General features: G+C 46.3%; 2 protein-coding genes across 7 annotated transcripts in view; one reads left to right on the top strand and one right to left on the bottom strand.

The window, feature by feature from the left end:
- The window catches only part of Prss55 (serine protease 55), a 38,272-nt gene extending 30,050 nt beyond the window's left edge, over nt 1-8,222 (bottom strand). Inside the window, exons 1-2 of one of the 2 annotated variants that reach the window (XM_087586548.1) lie at nt 7,793-8,222; nt 1,574-1,769 (exon numbers count right to left, since the gene is read on the bottom strand). The gene's annotated coding sequence lies outside the window, so the exon portion shown is untranslated. The remainder of the gene's footprint in view (nt 1-1,573; nt 1,770-7,792) is intronic. The other variant, XM_087586549.1, reaches the window with a different exon arrangement.
- Prss52 (protease, serine 52) lies at nt 1,155-9,971 on the top strand. Of its 5 annotated transcripts, none has more exons than NR_197329.1 (6): nt 1,155-1,270; nt 5,789-5,987; nt 6,304-6,442; nt 7,076-7,323; nt 8,755-8,897; nt 9,678-9,971. NR_197329.1 is itself a non-coding variant. In NM_001433068.1 (5 exons), the coding sequence occupies exons 1-5, from the start codon at nt 1,192-1,194 to the stop codon at nt 9,945-9,947; spliced, it is 939 nt and encodes a 312-aa protein (NP_001419997.1). In that variant the 5' UTR covers nt 1,155-1,191; the 3' UTR covers nt 9,948-9,971. The 5 variants fall into 5 exon arrangements, 2 of the variants coding, with proteins under 2 accessions (NP_001419997.1, NP_001419998.1); NR_197331.1 differs by having other exon boundaries at nt 1,155-1,266; NR_197330.1 differs by lacking the exon at nt 6,304-6,442 and having other exon boundaries at nt 7,076-7,319.
- The last annotated feature ends 6,697 nt before the right edge of the window (nt 9,972-16,668 follow it).

The following is a 16,668-nucleotide window of genomic DNA, read 5'->3' on the forward strand; positions in this document are numbered from 1 at the left end:
TAAGCCCTTGATGGACTGAGCCAACTCCTGAATGATTGTGGGGATTTTGAGGGTCACAATTTAATCTACAGCAGATTCCCCCTACTCTTTCTCCAGACTGCTTCTAGGCTCAGCTTATTCTTCTGGAAAACTCTGCCCCATGGCCTCTTCCACAGCCAGCACCATGACCCTGCCCTGACCCCCAGTGACACCCTTACTCCATGGAATTAAGGCACTCTCTTTGCTCTGTCTTTCACCCAGATGGCATGAGAATTCCCAGAACTCAGAGAATATCTGCTGTTCCTCTGGTCGCATCCTCCAAGGCGGGCTCAATAGGGCTCGGAGCAAACACAAATGAGGAATGAGGTTCGACCCTAGCACCCCACAGAGGGAGTGCCGCCACTACCCTAGGATGAGAGCTTCCTGTTGAGAGGAGCTGATGGCCAAGGTACTGCCTCTTCAGGGAGACAGTAGCAGCAAACCTGGGGGTTATATCAGAGGCTCACAATATGGCCGGTCCTGTGCTGAGATACCTGCCTTAGTGTGCTGGTTCTCAACCTGTAGGTCACAACCCCCTTTCACAGGGGTTATCTGAGGCCATGGGAAAACACATATTTACATTAAGATTCATAACAGTAGCAAAATACAGTTATGAAGTAGCAATGAAAATAATTTATGGTTGGGGGTCACCATAACACAAGGAACTTTAAGAGTCACGACATCAGGAAGGTTGAGAATGCCTGTCTTTGTGCGTTAACCCTTTCAGTGCCACAGAGATGTGTCCTCGCCTATTTTCAGATAAGTATGAGAATCTAAGTCAAGTGCCTCCCCCAACATCCTACTGGTCATATCTCTGTTGACATAAGCTCTCTCCCATAGAGTGTGCATTGGTATCTCTGCTGTGTTGTCTGATTTAGTTGAGCCACATACCTCAGCTTCCTTTTAACCAAGGCTGTGTCTTTGGTCATTGTGTCCTGGGGCATCTGCAAATCAGCCTGTTGGAACTCCGCTGTATTTGGAGCTCCTGACATCACCTCCTGTCACCCTGATCATTACACCCTTCCTAGCCTCCATTTCCTGGAGGGCTCAGGAAGCCACCTGCTGCTTAGGGTGGCCCACCCAGGCCCATTGTGATCTCAGTGCTCATCTAGTCCCAACCCTCCATCACTTGCCTCAGTTGAAGCTCCCCATTGCTGATGTGCAGGCAAGCCAATGAAACGATGGAAGGGCGGAACAGGGCTGCTGCTGCCATTGGCCTTCCTGCTGTCCTGGGCACATAGCTCACAGGCATGTAGGTTTCTGGGGACCCTGTGGCTCATTCCCATGGGGTGGTAGAATCATCTGGAAGCTACTCCCAAAGATAACTTCCCAGGGGTGGTGATTCAATAGTTTGGGGAGTGCAGGATTTAGGGGTCTGAGGTAGCTGGCCCCTGACCAGATGACCACTGAGATTCTTATACACCCTGTCCTTTAAAGTTGTTGGGGTTCGGGGAGCCTGGTTTGTGTGTGTGTGTGTGTGTGTGTGTGTGTGTGTGTGTGTGTGTGATTTGCTGTCTGTGTAGATACTAGAGTTTCCCAGGGTGAATGGTCATACCAGTGCGTATTTCAGAGAAGGCAGCCAGTTGGGTCAGTGATACATGTGGTCACATCAGGAAGGCTTAAGTCCAGCAGCATCTGCAGAGACTCTCTTCCTTCTTCCACCATGCTGAAATCCTTCTGAATGGGTCTCATGCAAAGGTCACCATATTACAGCTCTCAAGCAAGGCATCAGTGTCCCCAGTGAAAGGCCCCTGTTTGAGGGCAGAGAATATATACAGTTGGGGTCAATGAGTTGGTTAACAAATTTCAAACCCCTGCCACGGGGTGTGCTGTTTTAGAAACTGTGTTTACAGTAGAGGAAGACATAGACTTTTCCTCAGTGTGGTGGTAGAGATGAGCCTTAAACAGAAAAGCTAGGCTGTTGGTTCAGGCCGCTAATCCAGCTACTGAGGACGATCTCAGGTTCAAGACTAGCCTAGGCTATAGAGTGAGTTGAAGGCTAGCCTGGACAACTTAATGAGATTCTGTTCCCAATATAAAAAGTGAAGAGGGTTGGGGATAGCCACTCACAAGTAGGGTGCTTTTCTGCCATGCATGGAACCCTAAATTTGATCTCCAGCATGGCAACAAAATCCCTGAGTAAACCTTGCTGGCTGTCTCCTTTCTTATACAACGGCAGGAGACAGACAAAACAGACTGGTGTTGTGGGCGGGGCCGATGGAATTGGCTAGTCAGTTAGGGCCTTTCTGCACTCCTCACACTTGCTTTCCCTGACACAGTTGCAAGCATAGTACAAAGATTCGGCACATGGAAAGCGCTTACTGCATTGTAGAGGCAGGCAGGCCAGTGAGCGGAAAAGGGTTCAGTGCAGAGTTAAGAAACCCGCAGGACCCAGATATGCCAGTCTTTATCCTTGGTTCCTCTAGACTGACTAGCTAGCAAGTCCCAGGGATGTGCTTGCCTCCACATCACCAGTGAGGGCACCCACTGCTGTGCTCAGCCTTTTACATGGGTTCTGGAGGATCAAAATCAGGTCTTTACTGAGCCATCTCCTTGGCTCTGTCTGTTCTTGACAGTGATACTGATGGGCTGATGGCAGGGTTTAACTCTGGCAAGACTGTGTCCATCCACAGGGCGGTGTGGACCACTATCAGCAGTCACACGGTTCTGAAGCCTGCCTGGCTATGCACCACCGTCCATCTCAAGACTTCAGATGATTCTTTCCATTTGCTTCTGAGAAGCATTTCTCAGGGCTGTGACACTCAGACTCTCACCAGCATCAAGACTGCTGGCAGTTCTGCTAAGCTTAGATGCATTTCCCAGAGGATAGCAATAGTCACTTATGTGTTCATCAGCCCAGTTCCCCAGGGAAGCCTTGCTACGACGTCAGTCCTCAAAAGCCTGCCTTCAGGATGGACAGGGTCCCAACAATCAGTGTTTGACTAGAACAGCTCAGGTTCACCCCAGTAAGCAATTATCCAAACCATTTGCTATTGGTCTAATTAAGGCTTTCAAAGGTTGGGCGGGTTGGGCGGTTGGGAGGTACGTGCTATTACAGAAGCTCTGAGCAGGAAGGGGTAGCTGGGTCTAGAAACAGCTGGGTTATCTGCAAGTCCCTCTCTGTCCCGCTTTCATGAGAGCTTGAGCGACCGGCTTCTTTCTTCACCTGTAAAGCTGGACTGCAGACACACCAGGGAGGGTTTTTGGGGATTATTAAGAGTCTCTGCTCACGCAGGCAGCACAGTAGCTGGCGCAGGGAGGATCCTCAATAGGTGACAGATGACACCGTGTTTCAAAAAGAGGCAAAGACTAAAACCAGTCATTTTGTGAACCCAACCTGATTTCGAATTACGTCATTTTGCATACATGTTCAAAATAGTCATCTCAAATAAACATTTAGTTTCCCCTACCCCAGACCAACATGCCTGTTTTACTCTATAGTAAGTCAGTCGAAGGTTCTCTTGCTGGAATACCAGGTGTCTCTAAGATTAGACTGCAGGTGCCTTGTAGAAGGCTGGGTTCCCCCAGGAAGGGGCAAATATGCCTCCTTGACATGAGCAGGGGACATGAGGCAGGGATTCCTGCAATGACTCTTCTGCAGACTACCCACTCTCCTTCAAACGCAATGGCACTTCCACTGATCACCCGCTCTACCTCTTCTCTGACTTCCTGACTTGGGAACTCAAGGGGTCAATGCCTTTGAACAAAGGGTCCTCAGTCTCTGACCACTTACCTCTTCATGGCACTGGTGGTTCAAGGAATTTTGCCATGGATACTAAGACCATTCCTAATTATCCAGCCATCTATACACTCTCTGCTCCATCTACCCATCCACACATCTATCCAGACATCAGTTTATACCCTCCCCCACTACATCCACTTATTCCAGCACTATGTACTGGGCTCCTGCAAAGTACCAGTCTTTGCCTAGGTGATGTGGCCATAAGAATTAGTCACATACAGCTCCTGCCCCCAGGGAGATTAGTCTAATGAGAGGGGCCAATGTCAAGAGTTTACAAACATTTGATAACTATTTCTGGTATTCTGAGGAGAATGTCTAATACAAAAATGATACTGTAATAAAAGCAATTTGAAATTACACCCCCCCACAATACTCCTATAACCCACGCTAGCCTCAAACTCCAGCCTCTCCTGCCTCAATTTTGTCTAGATCATCAAAACTCACTTTATGATTGAGCTAAGATGCCAAGGATACACAGGGCATAGGTCAGGGAGGAGAAAGAGGAAGGGCCTTGAGGCAGGAAGCTGCAGGTCGCTTTGTGGGAATTGAAAGAAGTCCATGGTGTTGGGAACAAAGTGGGAAGACAGAGAAGCAATGGCTTGTTGTGGGGGTGGTGATGTGAGGTGGTGACACAGTGTTTGTGAATGGCGGGTGTGTGGTGTGATCGTGTGGTCATGGTTGGTGGTGTTGGGGTGTGAGTTGGTGGTGATGGGGTTGTGTGACAAAGTTCTCTGATGTAGAATTCTATGATGGTGATATATGTGGTAGTGGGCTATGTGGTAGAATCCTGGGGTGCTGTAGCTCTTTGGTGACAGGTGATGGCCTGGATGGGGATAGGGTGTGAGTGAGATTGTGTGGATAGGGTATATGGTATAAAGTATGTGGTAGTGTTGTACAGAGGTAGCACATGTGGTCTCGGGGATATGTCAGCAGGGGTATATGTAATAGAGTTCTGGGATGGAAGTATGTGAGAGAGCATTAGGTAGGGTGGGGACTATGACACATGGACATGGGATTGGGACTAGAGAGAGCTGGACTAGAAATATTGCTATATTTTCCTGTAAGACTTGAGTGCCATCGTCATTAGATCTTCACCCATGTTCCCGACCCATTTCTGCTATAGGGCTTTCAGCTGATCTTAGGCCTTAGGCTTCACTCTTTAGAACAGGGCAGTGGTAATGCCAGGCCAAACGGGACAGTGCTTTGCAAACAGTGAGCATCCACTACTGTAGATCGTATTGCATTTACTTCTCTCTTAATTGGAATAATACCGGAAAGGGCGGCCTTAGTGGTAGCATGTCTGCTTAGCATGCACCAGGCCCAGGGGTTGAGCCACAGTAAGGGTAGGGGGAAGAGGAAGCAGAAAAGGAAGGGGAAATGAGGGAGAAGAAATGAAGGCAGGAAACTGGAAGAGGAGGGGAAATGCAATAATACTGAGAAGACATCAAGAGATGTCAAAACAACCCTGTCCCATAGGAAACATCGAACTTGCTTCGGGAGAATTGGAATGATTCTTGGGACTAAAGCTGCATTGAAGCTTGTTCCCTAATCACAATAGGAAAAGCATAGCAGGAATCAGAGAGTCGGTGAGACAAAGCCATCTTCTTCCCACGATTGGTTTTCTGATGCACAGTCGGACACCATACCTAGAACGTATTTCAGGAGACAGTGAGGAATGATGTAAAGAAAGGGACATTGCTATACAGGCCGATAACAGGGAATAACACAATGTAGCTGACAGCCATGTCAATTTGAGTCTTCCTTCTTGCAGACCTCACAGAATCATTCCAAGAAGCAGATGGCAGTGAAAGAGTATCCCAGTGTTCTCCACATGTGTGTAGCTGAGCTCTCGAGAGGCATATGGGGGTGGGGGGCTTGCATTAGTCTGTGGGTTTTCTACCAATGTCCCTTTGCTGAGCCCTTCTGCCTCTGGGTGTGAGAAGAGGCTTGTAAGGAAGCTGTTTCCAGGCCCTTCAGACTTGACTTCTAGACCCTAAAACTTTCTTTTCTCTTCCCCATTTCTTTTAGGGAAGTGTGGCCAGGGACTAAGTACCAGACCTCTACTACAGGAAAATGTTTCTGCTATCATGGGAGGGAAACCTGCAAACATCTCAGAGGTCCCATGGCACGTGGGGATTATGAATCACGGTACTCATCTCTGTGGAGGATCTATTCTCAATGAGTGGTGGGTTCTATCTGCATCCCATTGCTTCGACCAAATAAACAAGTGAGTATTCCTGGAGGAAATGGGGATCAATATGGGTGGCAGCACCAAAGATTACGCCTAGGGGACTGTGTTAGGTTGAGGCAGGGTTTCTCTGTGTAGCCCTGGTTGTTGTGGCTCTGCAGACCAGGCTGGCCTTGAACTCATAGATCTGTTGCATTTTATTTTAAGGCATCTTACTAAATTTCTAGGATGCCTTTAACTTATTCTGTAGCTCAAAGAGACCTTGAGTTTGTAATTCTCCTGCCTTAGTTTCCCAAGTAGCTGACCCTGTAGGCCTGGGCCAACAAGCTAAAGTTAGAATTTTCTTCTTAACCAGTGTAACAGAATGCTTGTCCTGGAGGCTTCATTCAACCAGCCACGGAATGCCATCAGGTGGTGAAACAGCCTGCACGGCTGAGTATTCTTTCTGACCTCTGGGCAGTAAGCAGATCTCTTCCCAGGATTTGATATATCTTGTGAGTTTCAGGCTATGCATCTTGCTAAGTACCTGTGGACATGATCCAACTTTCCTAAGTTGGCTAGGGTCGTACATGCCTGTCACCTAGCACTCTGGAGGATGAACCTGGAGGATGATTTGTCAAGGGCAAGCTTAGGCTACATAGCAAAAACTTGTCTTAAAGACAAAGGAAAAAAAACAAACAAAAAAACCTCTAAATGGACCAAAAGGAAGTCTATCACTAACTGTTTGTTCTTGTTGGAGATAAGAGGGTGGCGCATGGGTTCAAAAATCAGAGAGACACTGGAGACACTGCTATGTGAGGGTGGGGCTCTAGTCCCTGAGCACACGTCACCAGCTCTGGGCTGGTGTGCAAGTCCTTGAGTCTCATGAGTCTTCCTGGACTTCTGCTCTACAATCAGTCAAGCCCTTCTTGAGAATCAAGGGCAGTACCTTGCTCTTTTCCCGCTGCCTTGGTGTACCCAAGTAAGATGATCAGGCCATGTGCTGGGACTCAGATCTGCCTTCCGCTGAACAGGTCCTTTTAGCCCCTCATTACTTAGACTCAGAGCCACTGGGGGCAGAGTCCTTAGGGATCTCCCATCTTCATGTCTATTGTTTACACTTTCTCTCTCTCTTTATTTTAAATGAGCGCTAACTTGGAGATCCGTCATGGCAGAGATGACCTCAGCACAAAGAACGTGAAGCATGAGAAAGTGGACAAGTTGATCTTGCACCCAAAGTTTGATGACTGGCTCCTGGACAATGACATAGCTTTGCTCTTGCTCAAATCCCCATTAAACCTGAGTATCAACGGGATACCTATCTGCACTTCAGAACTCTCTGACTTACGGATATGGAAGAACTGCTGGGTGACAGGATGGGGAATTACTAATGTTAGTAAGTGACTCCAGATTGTATGTACAGGGTGACATGTGACTGGTGTTCAGAAGGATTAGAAAATTCTATAAGCTCCGCTGGCCTTGAAATTCTGTGTAGTGTATCTGGTGACTTCAGTTTTCACTGAAGGCCCATGGCATAGCATGTCCTCAGTCCCCCAAGCAGTCAGCCTTCATGAGGCTTCCGGGACCTGGAGCAAATTGTGTGCTTATGCTATAGAACATGAATTCTGGACAGAACAGAACATTGAGGCCAAAGGGTTACTCAGTAGAATCCTGAGGGACTATGGAAGGACACAGGACAGCAGTGTCCTTTCTTTATAGAAGCAAGCAACAGTCCACTTCTAGATTCCTTCTCAGCCACACCTGCAAACAACCTGTTGTCTTAGTTAGGGTTTCATTGCTGTGAAGAGACACCATGATGACGGCAACTCTTACAAAAGGCAAATATTCAACTGGGGCTGGCTTACGGTTTCAGAGGTTCAGTCCATCGTCATCATAGTGGAAACACAGCAGTGTGGAGGCAGTCGCAGTGCTGAAGAAGAAGCCGAGAGTTCCACATCTTAATCCAAGGGCAGACAGAAGGAGACTCCTTAGCAGGCAGCAGGGAGGAGGGGCTCTTCCACACGAGGAGCCCTCAAAGCCTGCCTACACAGTAACACACTTCCTTCAGAAGACCACACCTACTCCAACAAGGTCACATCTCCTAATAGTCCCACTTCTCATGGACTAAGCATATTCAACCACCACAGTATGACTTATCCCATAATCAGTCAGCAGGGAATACTTTGCAGGTCATGCTGTTCCTCCATGCAGGTCCGTATGTGGCTGTGACTGTGTTCCAATGTCGTTCCAAAGTCCCAATCTGGGTGGGAGCCAGTCACTGATGATTTTTATGAGCTTAAAAGAAAAAAAGAAAAAACAAAACAAAACAAAATTCTTAACCCCAAAGTCTTCAGGTATCATATATTCAACACATATGCTTTGACCCTTTCTCTGACCTGGAAGCATTCTAGACACAAGATTTGACAGTCCCTAAAGAGAAAGAAAGCTCCTCCTCCTGGGTGGTGAGCTCTTCCTCAGTCAGGGGGCCTAGAGTGGTACAAGCCTCTCTATGGCCTGAGCTCTCTTGACCGTCAAGTATTCAGACGAGACACACTTTCAGGACTCCAGATGGGGCTCATGCCTACTATAGGGTTGGAAGACGCTGAACTCAGGCTGAGATTAAGCAGGGACCTAGTTCCAGGGTACTGCGGATGCCTGGGGGATCTTGACAGTCTTCTAGATAGCTATTCCTCTCCCACATCTGATTGGTCTCTGGGTGAGCAGAAGTTTTTTTGTCATTGGAGTGATATGGATGAGTACTGACATTCAACTTAAAGGGACCATTTTACCTGAGAGACTCTCTCCCTTTGCTTCTCCTCTGGGTCAGGTGGAGTAAAAGTCCAAACTACAAAGCTACAGAAAGTCCAAGTGGATCTGTTCAGATGGGACTGGTGTGGCTATGTTTTGCCTCTATTAACCAAGAATATGCTATGTGCTGGAACTCCGGATGGTGGGATGGATGCCTGCCAGGTAATGGGTTGGACGCTGCCTGGGAAGGGTGGTTGGCTTTTTGGTCCAGTGGATGAGATACCACAGCATTTTCTTAGGGCCACTGTAACAAATTACCACAGGGTGGGTCGATTTAATCAACATACATGATCCTCCCATGACTCGGGGTCACATGAATCCTAAATCAAGATGTGGACAAGGCCAGTTCCTTCCCAAATCTAAGAGGGGAGCCATGGACACCTCTCTAGCTCCTGATGTGGCCTTGCCCTAACCTCTGCCTCAGTCTGTGGAGAACCTTCTCTCTTATGAGTGTGGCTTCTGGTTTATTTATTTATTTCTCTACATCATTTAAAATGTGGCAGTTTAAGTATTACATTTTGCGTTTTTAACATGACACTGCTCTTTTTGCATTTGCTGTGTATCCATATGCATACCTGGTAGATTCAACAATGACTTTCTCTGAGGCACAATGGATTTTTGCTTATTCTGTTCACTTTTTGCATTTGTAAGCAAAATAGAAAGAGCTTGGCTGATAGAAAATGAATTCGTGAGAAAGGCACAAGCTTTTGATACAGATATATCAAAATGAATGAGACATTAACCAATAATAATATCACCCAATTGCTTTTACCTAAATTGTTTGCTACAGCCACACCCCTGTGGCTGGAAAACTGAACAAGAGCCAGAGACTGCCATCATGGGACCCCTTCAGTGCTCTTTGTCAAGATGCCCACACTTCAGCGGGTTCTGGGAGTAGCTTTCTTATTACTACCCTTCAACTTCCCAACTTTTCTTTCCTAGGGTGACAGTGGAGGAGCTCTAGTTTGCAACAAAAAGAGAAACATAAATACTTGGTACCAGGTGGGCATTGTCAGCTGGGGTGTGGGCTGTGGCAAGAAGAATTTGCCAGGAGTGTACACCAAGGTGTCACCATACCTGAAGTGGATTAGAAAGCAGACTGCAAAGGCGGGGAAGCCTTATGTGTATGATCAGGACTCTGCGTGCCCTTTGGTGCTCTCTTACTGGGCTATCTTGTTCCTATATTTTGTAATGTTTCTTCTAACCTGGTGATTAAACATGGTTCTGTCAAGTGTCCTTCTCAGTGCATGAAATAAGGAGGTGGGTGAGCTCAAGTTTTGAGCAATGATTCTTGGGTAATTTATTTCACCTGTGCTCACTATGCAGCTATAGGAGGGTGCCAGACAAGACTGAGGATCACTGCAGAGTCTCAAATGGGACTGGAAAGCAGGGTGTGTCTTCTCCAAGAGTTCAGAGACTCTTTGTAAAGGGGGTAATAGTAGGGTCAGTCAGGCAGTGAGTAAATAATTGGCCAAGAAAAGTAGCTTGGAAATTAATTAAACCAACCAACCAACCCACCCACTAACCCACCTACCTGCTAACCCACTCACCAACCTACCCACCAATCAACCAACCCACGAACCAACCCACCAACCAACCCACCAACCAACCCACCAACCAACCAACCAACCAACCAACCAACCAAACCATCAACCAAACCACCAACCAACCCACCAACCAAGCAACCCACCAACCAAGCAACCCACCAACCAAGCAACCCACCAACCAAGCAACCCACCAACCAACCAAACCACCAACCAACCAAACCACCAACCAACCAACCCACCAACCAACCAACCAACCAACCAACCAACCAACCAACCAACCAACCAACCAACCAAACCACCAACTCACCCACCTGCCCACCAACCCACCCACCAACTCGCTCATCTACTAACTCACCCACCCACCAACCCAACCACCCACCAACCTGCCCACCCACCTACCAACCCACCCACCAACCCATCCACCCACCAACTCACCAACCAACCCACCCACCAAACAGCATACCCAACAACCAACCTACCCACCCTGGGAAAAGCCAGTACCACTTACCCCATGTACTGTAACAGTCCTGTTGGACCACACAAGGTCAAAAGCTCCTGACTTACCACATGGGGAGAATCTATGATACATTAACTGGACTCTGGGAGAATTCCACATAATTATAGAAAAAAACCCCGTAAAACCCTGCTGCAAACACAAAGGTGGAACCCTCATAGAAGCTGACTCTTGGGGAGCTGCCCCTTCTTAAGCACTTCATGTCCATCTTCAAATTCTTTCTCTGACAAGCTCAAGAATCCCTGAGATTCACTTTCAATCCAGTAGAAAGAGGGGGGCGGTCCAGAGACTCCTGAGGGGGGAGCCCATTACTCCTCTCATGAGCATGCATCCTGCTGCCTTTATCCGTAGAAGTCAGAGAGTGAGACCAATCCTCCATCTTGCAGCAAGCTCCTATCTAGCTGTCCTTTGAGCCAGACTTCAGAAGAAACAAAGTTTTCTCCACAGTGTGACACTGTTTGTGAAAACCAGCAGAATCCCTAAAGAGAACGTGGATGGAGTACACATAAACAGAATTTTCCCAACCTCTGGTGAGTCTGTGCCTCATGTTTTCCAAACCTCTACCTCCTGACCCTTTAACACACCAGGGAGCATTCTGAATCAAGAGTAACAGAAATGCTGTAAACTTAAGCGATAAAGACAAGAGCTTCGTGTGTGTGTGTGTGTGTGTGTGTGTGTGTGTGTGTGTGTGTGTGTGTGTGTTAGGGGGGATGATTTGTATCTTAGCTGTTCATGGTCATCCTCTGTTTCATAAGCCACCTCTAATAAGTTCATTTCATCTATCAAAAGGAGCTTGGGTGTGTCAGTCCTTGGATGTCTGTCTATTTCGAGTTAGAGGCAGATAATGATTTTACACCTCTCTGGGAAAAGTCACAGAGCAGATAACTCACGAAATAAACAATTTCAATTCCCATATCCCTTTTTATAGCTTCAGCCAATACTGTTTCTAGAAAGTTCCCTAGAATTTCTTTCCCCATCTGTGATGGTTATTCTTGGTTGTCAACTCAACTACATCTGGTATTAACTAAAACCCAAGTTCCTGGGCACATCTGTGAGAGATTTTTCTCGATTGAATCATTTGAGGTAGGAAGATCCATCTGGGCCACACAGAGGCAGCCTACATAAAGGACATGGGAGAAGGAAGCTTTTGCTCTCTGCTCCCTTGCCCTCACTCAGGATGGCAAGTTCATTCTCTCACTGGTATTAGTGCCTACTTCTTTGGGATTCTAATGTATACCAAAGACCAGCTGAGACATCCAACCTCACAGACCAAACAACTATGTAGATTCTTGGCCTTTCCATTGAAGACAGTTATTGTTGGAATAGTCAAACCACAGCCTGAATGTGTATTTAATGTGTATGGGTGCTTTGACTGTATGTTTACTATATGGTACTTGGTGTCCATGAGTGCCAGAAGGCACACACACACACACACACACACACACACACACACACACTCATTTTAACAGTTCTGTTCCTCTAGAGAATGCTGATTAATAACCCACCTTTGTTTCTGTAGCTGCCATTTGGTCCTGAGTCCAGAAAGGGCTGCATTGGCTTTTGGAGATCATAATTAGCATGCTGAGATTCAGGTGACAAATCGCTGAGGCCAGATTATAGATAGGTGTTATATATATATATATATATACATATACATACATACATACATACATACATATATGTATGTATATATATATATATATATATATATATATATATATATATATATATATATCCTGGTTCTATAGGTGTGTATCAGCATGCCTAGCATTTTTTTAAATGTGTATGGATGCATGCGTATTTTGCCTGCATGCATGTCTGTACACCAAAAGCATGTCTGTGCCTTTAGAGACCAGAAGAGGATGTTGAATGCCCTGGAACTGGAGTAACACATGGCTGTGAGCTCATGTGAGTGCTAGGAATCAAACCCAGGTTCTCTCAACCTTCATAATGCTTGCAACCCTTTAATACAGTTCCTTGTATTGTGGAGCTGCCCCCATAAAGTTATCTTATTACTACTTCAAAACTGTAATGTTGCTGCTGTTGTGAATCATAACATAAATAACTGATGTGCAACCCCCAAAGGGTCACAACCCACACGTTGAGAACCATGGGTTCTAGCTGGGACCACTGAGCTGCCTCTCCATTCCTCAGGCTGTTTTTAAACCTCCAGTGGGAAAGGCAGATGCTCTGCTCTCAAGCCCTTTGTGCTTACCAGGATTTTGGCTTCAGTGCTCCTAAGGGGGTCTTATATAGTCACATTCCCCCCTAAACACTAGATATGGTCTGCCTCGTCTGTTCTCTCGAGCAGCTTGAGGAAATGGAAAACCTGAATTAACAGTATTGAAGGAAGAGAGGGATTGTGGGGATTGCAACCTTTACCTGGGACCGAAAAGGCAACGCCAAGCTCTGGAGAGGAACAGAATGGTCTGGGCCTGGCCTCCTCCCCTCTCTGTTCCACACGGGGATATCAACTGACGTCCTGTCATGTCTGTTCCTTGGAATAAGGTTTCTTTGGCCTGAAAACCTGTCCTCTATATAGTATATGTCTGCCATTTTAATTGCCCTAGGAGCCCTGACCTGGATCTTGTCTGGTTTCAATTTGTTCTTTTAGCTTTTTTATTTTTTAAAAGGTGGCTTCATGCTGTGGTGCAGGTTGCCTGGAACTCACACATAGCCCAGACTAGCCTCAAACTTGTGATAATTCTCCTGCCTCAGCCTCTGGGGTGCTGGGATTACAGACGTGGACCACCATTTCAGACCTGTATTTGGTACCAAGGATCAACTCTGACTTCATGTGTGGTAGACAAACCTTCTGCTGCTGATCTGTGTCTCAAGACCTGACCCAGAAGCCTGAGCTCATAGGTTTGAAAACTGTTCCTCATGTAACAGGCATTCTGGAAGACCAGCGTGTCTTTCTGGCTGCTGTGGCATGAGTGTAAATTCTCTGGTGTTGCTTTGTCCACACTGTGGTGGACTGAGAAGGACCTCATAATGTGCCAGCCAAAGGGCTGGGGACAGTAAGGGCTCCCTGTCTCCTTCAGCGAGGGACCTGAGAGAGGAACTCAGGAGTCCATTGGTTCTGGGGACCATGGATCCCCCGATATGCCACAGAAAGCCTGCTGGAGTACTGGAGGTGGGCATGAAAACAGAGTGACAGAGCCGGAGGGCTGTATTAACCCATCGCCATTCTCTCTGACCTAGTTTAGGACCACAGGTCTGTTGACATCTGCCACAGGAGAAAGGAAGGTAGCACATAAACACAAGCCGGGGGTGGGGGTGGGGTGGGGAGGAGGCTGAGCTATTTGGGCCATGAGACAGATGAAGGAGTAGGAGCTCTCCCTGTGGATTTCGGCCCATTTCTTTTCCACTTCTGCGTTTGAGCCGTGCCCTAATTCTTTCCTGTTACAAGTCTGCTAGGGTATTTGAGCACAAGATGACAGAGACTCAATTCCAATGTCATTAATTTCATCTGGGACAAAGGGCTAAGGGCAGGTCCTGGGTGTGTGCCTTCAAACAGGAATGCCGGCACACGTACTGACTGTTTAAACAGAGCAGAGAATTGTAGCCTTCTGAGAAATTTACAGCTCCTTTCCACACCAGCCTGTTCTCACAACACACGTCCTAGGCATTCCTGGGGAAATGTGAATCTCTATCCATTCTCTGACTTGGGACAAAAGGAGACTGAAGCCCTAATACCTAATACCATAGGCAAGTGTAGAAGTGGCCCTAATTAAGGCCCAGACAGATCAGACCAGATTTTTTTTTATAGTTTTTTTTTTTTAATTAACTTGAGTATTTCTTATTTACATTTCGAGTGTTCTTCCCTTTCCCGGTTTCTGGGCAAACATCCCCCTAATCCCTCCCCCTCCCCTTCCTTATGGGTGTTCCCCTCCCCATCCTCCCCCCAACAATCTAGTTCACTGGGGGTTCAGTCTTAGCAGGACCCAGGGCTTCCCCTTCCACTGGTGCTCTTACTAGGATATTCATTGCTACCTATGAGGTCAGAGTCCAGGGTCAGTCCATGTATAGTCTTTAGGTAGTGGCTTAGTCCCTGGAAGCTCTGGTTGCTTGGCATTGTTGTACATATGGGGTCTCGAGCCCCTTCAAGCTCTTCCAGTTCTTTCTCTGATTCCTTCAACGGGGGTCCTATTCTCAGTTCAGTGGTTTGCTGCTGGCATTCGCCTCTGTATTTGCTGTATTCTGGCTGTGTCTCTCAGGAGTGATCTACATCCGGCTCCTGTCGGCCTGTACTTCTTTGCTTCATCTATCTTGTCTAATTGGATGGCTGTATATGTGTGGGCCACATGTGGGGCAGGCTCTGAATGGGTGTTCCTTCTGTCTCTGTTTTAATCTTTGCCTCTCTCTTCCCTGCCATGAGTATTCTTATTCCCCTTTTAAAGAAGGAGTGAAGCATTCACATTTTGATCATCCGTCTTGAGTTTCATGTGTTCTATGCATCTAGGGTAATTCAAGCATTTGGGCTAATAGCCACTTATCAATGAGTGCATACCATGTGTGTTTTTCTGTGATTGGGTTACCTCACTTAGGATGATATTTTCCAGTTCCAACCATTTGCCTACGAATTTCATAAAGTCATTGTTTTTGATAGCTGAGTAATATTCCATTGTGTAGATGTACCACATTTTCTGTATCCATTCCTCTGTTGAAGGGCATCTGGGTTCTTTCCAGCTTCTGGCTATTATAAATAAGGCTGCAATGAACATAGTGGAGCACGTGTCTTTTTTATATGTTGGGGCATCTTGTGGGTATATGCCCAAGAGAGGTATAGCTGGATCCTCAGGCAGTTCAATGTCCAATTTTCTGAGGAACCTTCAGACTGATTTCCAGAATGGTTGTACCAGTCTGCAATCCCACCAACAATGGAGGAGTGTTCCTCTTTCTCCGCATCCTCACCAGCATCTGCTGTCATCTGAGTTTTTGATCTTAGCCATTCTCACTGGTGTGAGGTGAAATCTCAGGGTTGTTTTGATTTGCATTTCCCTTATGACTAAAGATGTTGAACATTTCTTTAGGTGTTTCTCAGCTATTCGGCATTCCTCAGCTGTGAATTCTTTGTTTAGCTCTGAACCCCATTTTTTAATAGGGTTATTTGTCTCCCTGCAGTCTAACTTCTTGAGTTCTTTGTATATTTTGGATATAAGGCCTCTATCTGTTGTAGGATTGGTAAAGATCTTTTCCCAATCTGTTGGTTGCCGTTTTGTCCTAACCACAGTGTCCTTTGCCTTACAGAAGCTTTGCAGTTTTATGAGATCCCATTTGTCGATTCTTGATCTTAGAGCATAAGCCATTGATGTTTTGTTCAGGAAATTTTTTCCAGTGCCCATGTAAAAGATTTGTACAATAAGAACTTCAAGACTCTGAAGAAAGAAATTGAAGAAGACCTCAGAAGATGGAAAGATCTCCCATGCTCATGGATTGGCAGGATTAATATAGTAAAAATGGCCATTTTACCAAAAGCGATCTACAGATTCAATGCACTCCCCATCAAAATACCAATCCAATTCTTCAAAGAGCTAGACAGAACAATTTGAAAATCCATCTGGAATAACAAAAAAAACCAGGATAGCTAAAACTATCCTCAACAATAAAAGGACTTCAGGGGGAATCACTATCCCTGAACTCAAGCAGTATTACAGAGCAATAGTGATAAAAACTGTGTGGTATTGGTACAGAGACAGACAGATAGACCAATGGAACAGAACTGAAGACCCAGAAATGAACCCACACACCTATGGGCACTTGATTTTTGACAAAGGAGCCAAAACCATCAAATGGAAAAAAGACAGCATTTTCAGCAAATGGTGCTGGTTCAACTGGAGGTCAACATGTAGAAGAATGCAGATTGATC

This window comes from Rattus norvegicus, chromosome 15, assembly GCF_021556685.1.
Source record: "Rattus norvegicus strain SHRSP/BbbUtx chromosome 15, alternate assembly SHRSP_T2T, whole genome shotgun sequence".
Lineage (NCBI taxonomy): Eukaryota > Metazoa > Chordata > Mammalia > Rodentia > Muridae > Rattus > Rattus norvegicus.

Bases quoted from the DNA above. Each gene is read 5' to 3' on its own strand.
- Prss52 (NM_001433068.1), top strand. From the start codon at position 1,192: ATGAAACGATGGAAGGGCGGAACAGGGCTGCTGCTGCCATTGGCCTTC. The intron at 5,988-7,075 runs GTGAGTATTCCT...ATTTTAAATGAG, and splicing joins TGCTTCGACCAAATAAACAA to CGCTAACTTGGAGATCCGTC. The intron at 8,898-9,677 runs GTAATGGGTTGG...TTTCTTTCCTAG, and splicing joins GTGGGATGGATGCCTGCCAG to GGTGACAGTGGAGGAGCTCT.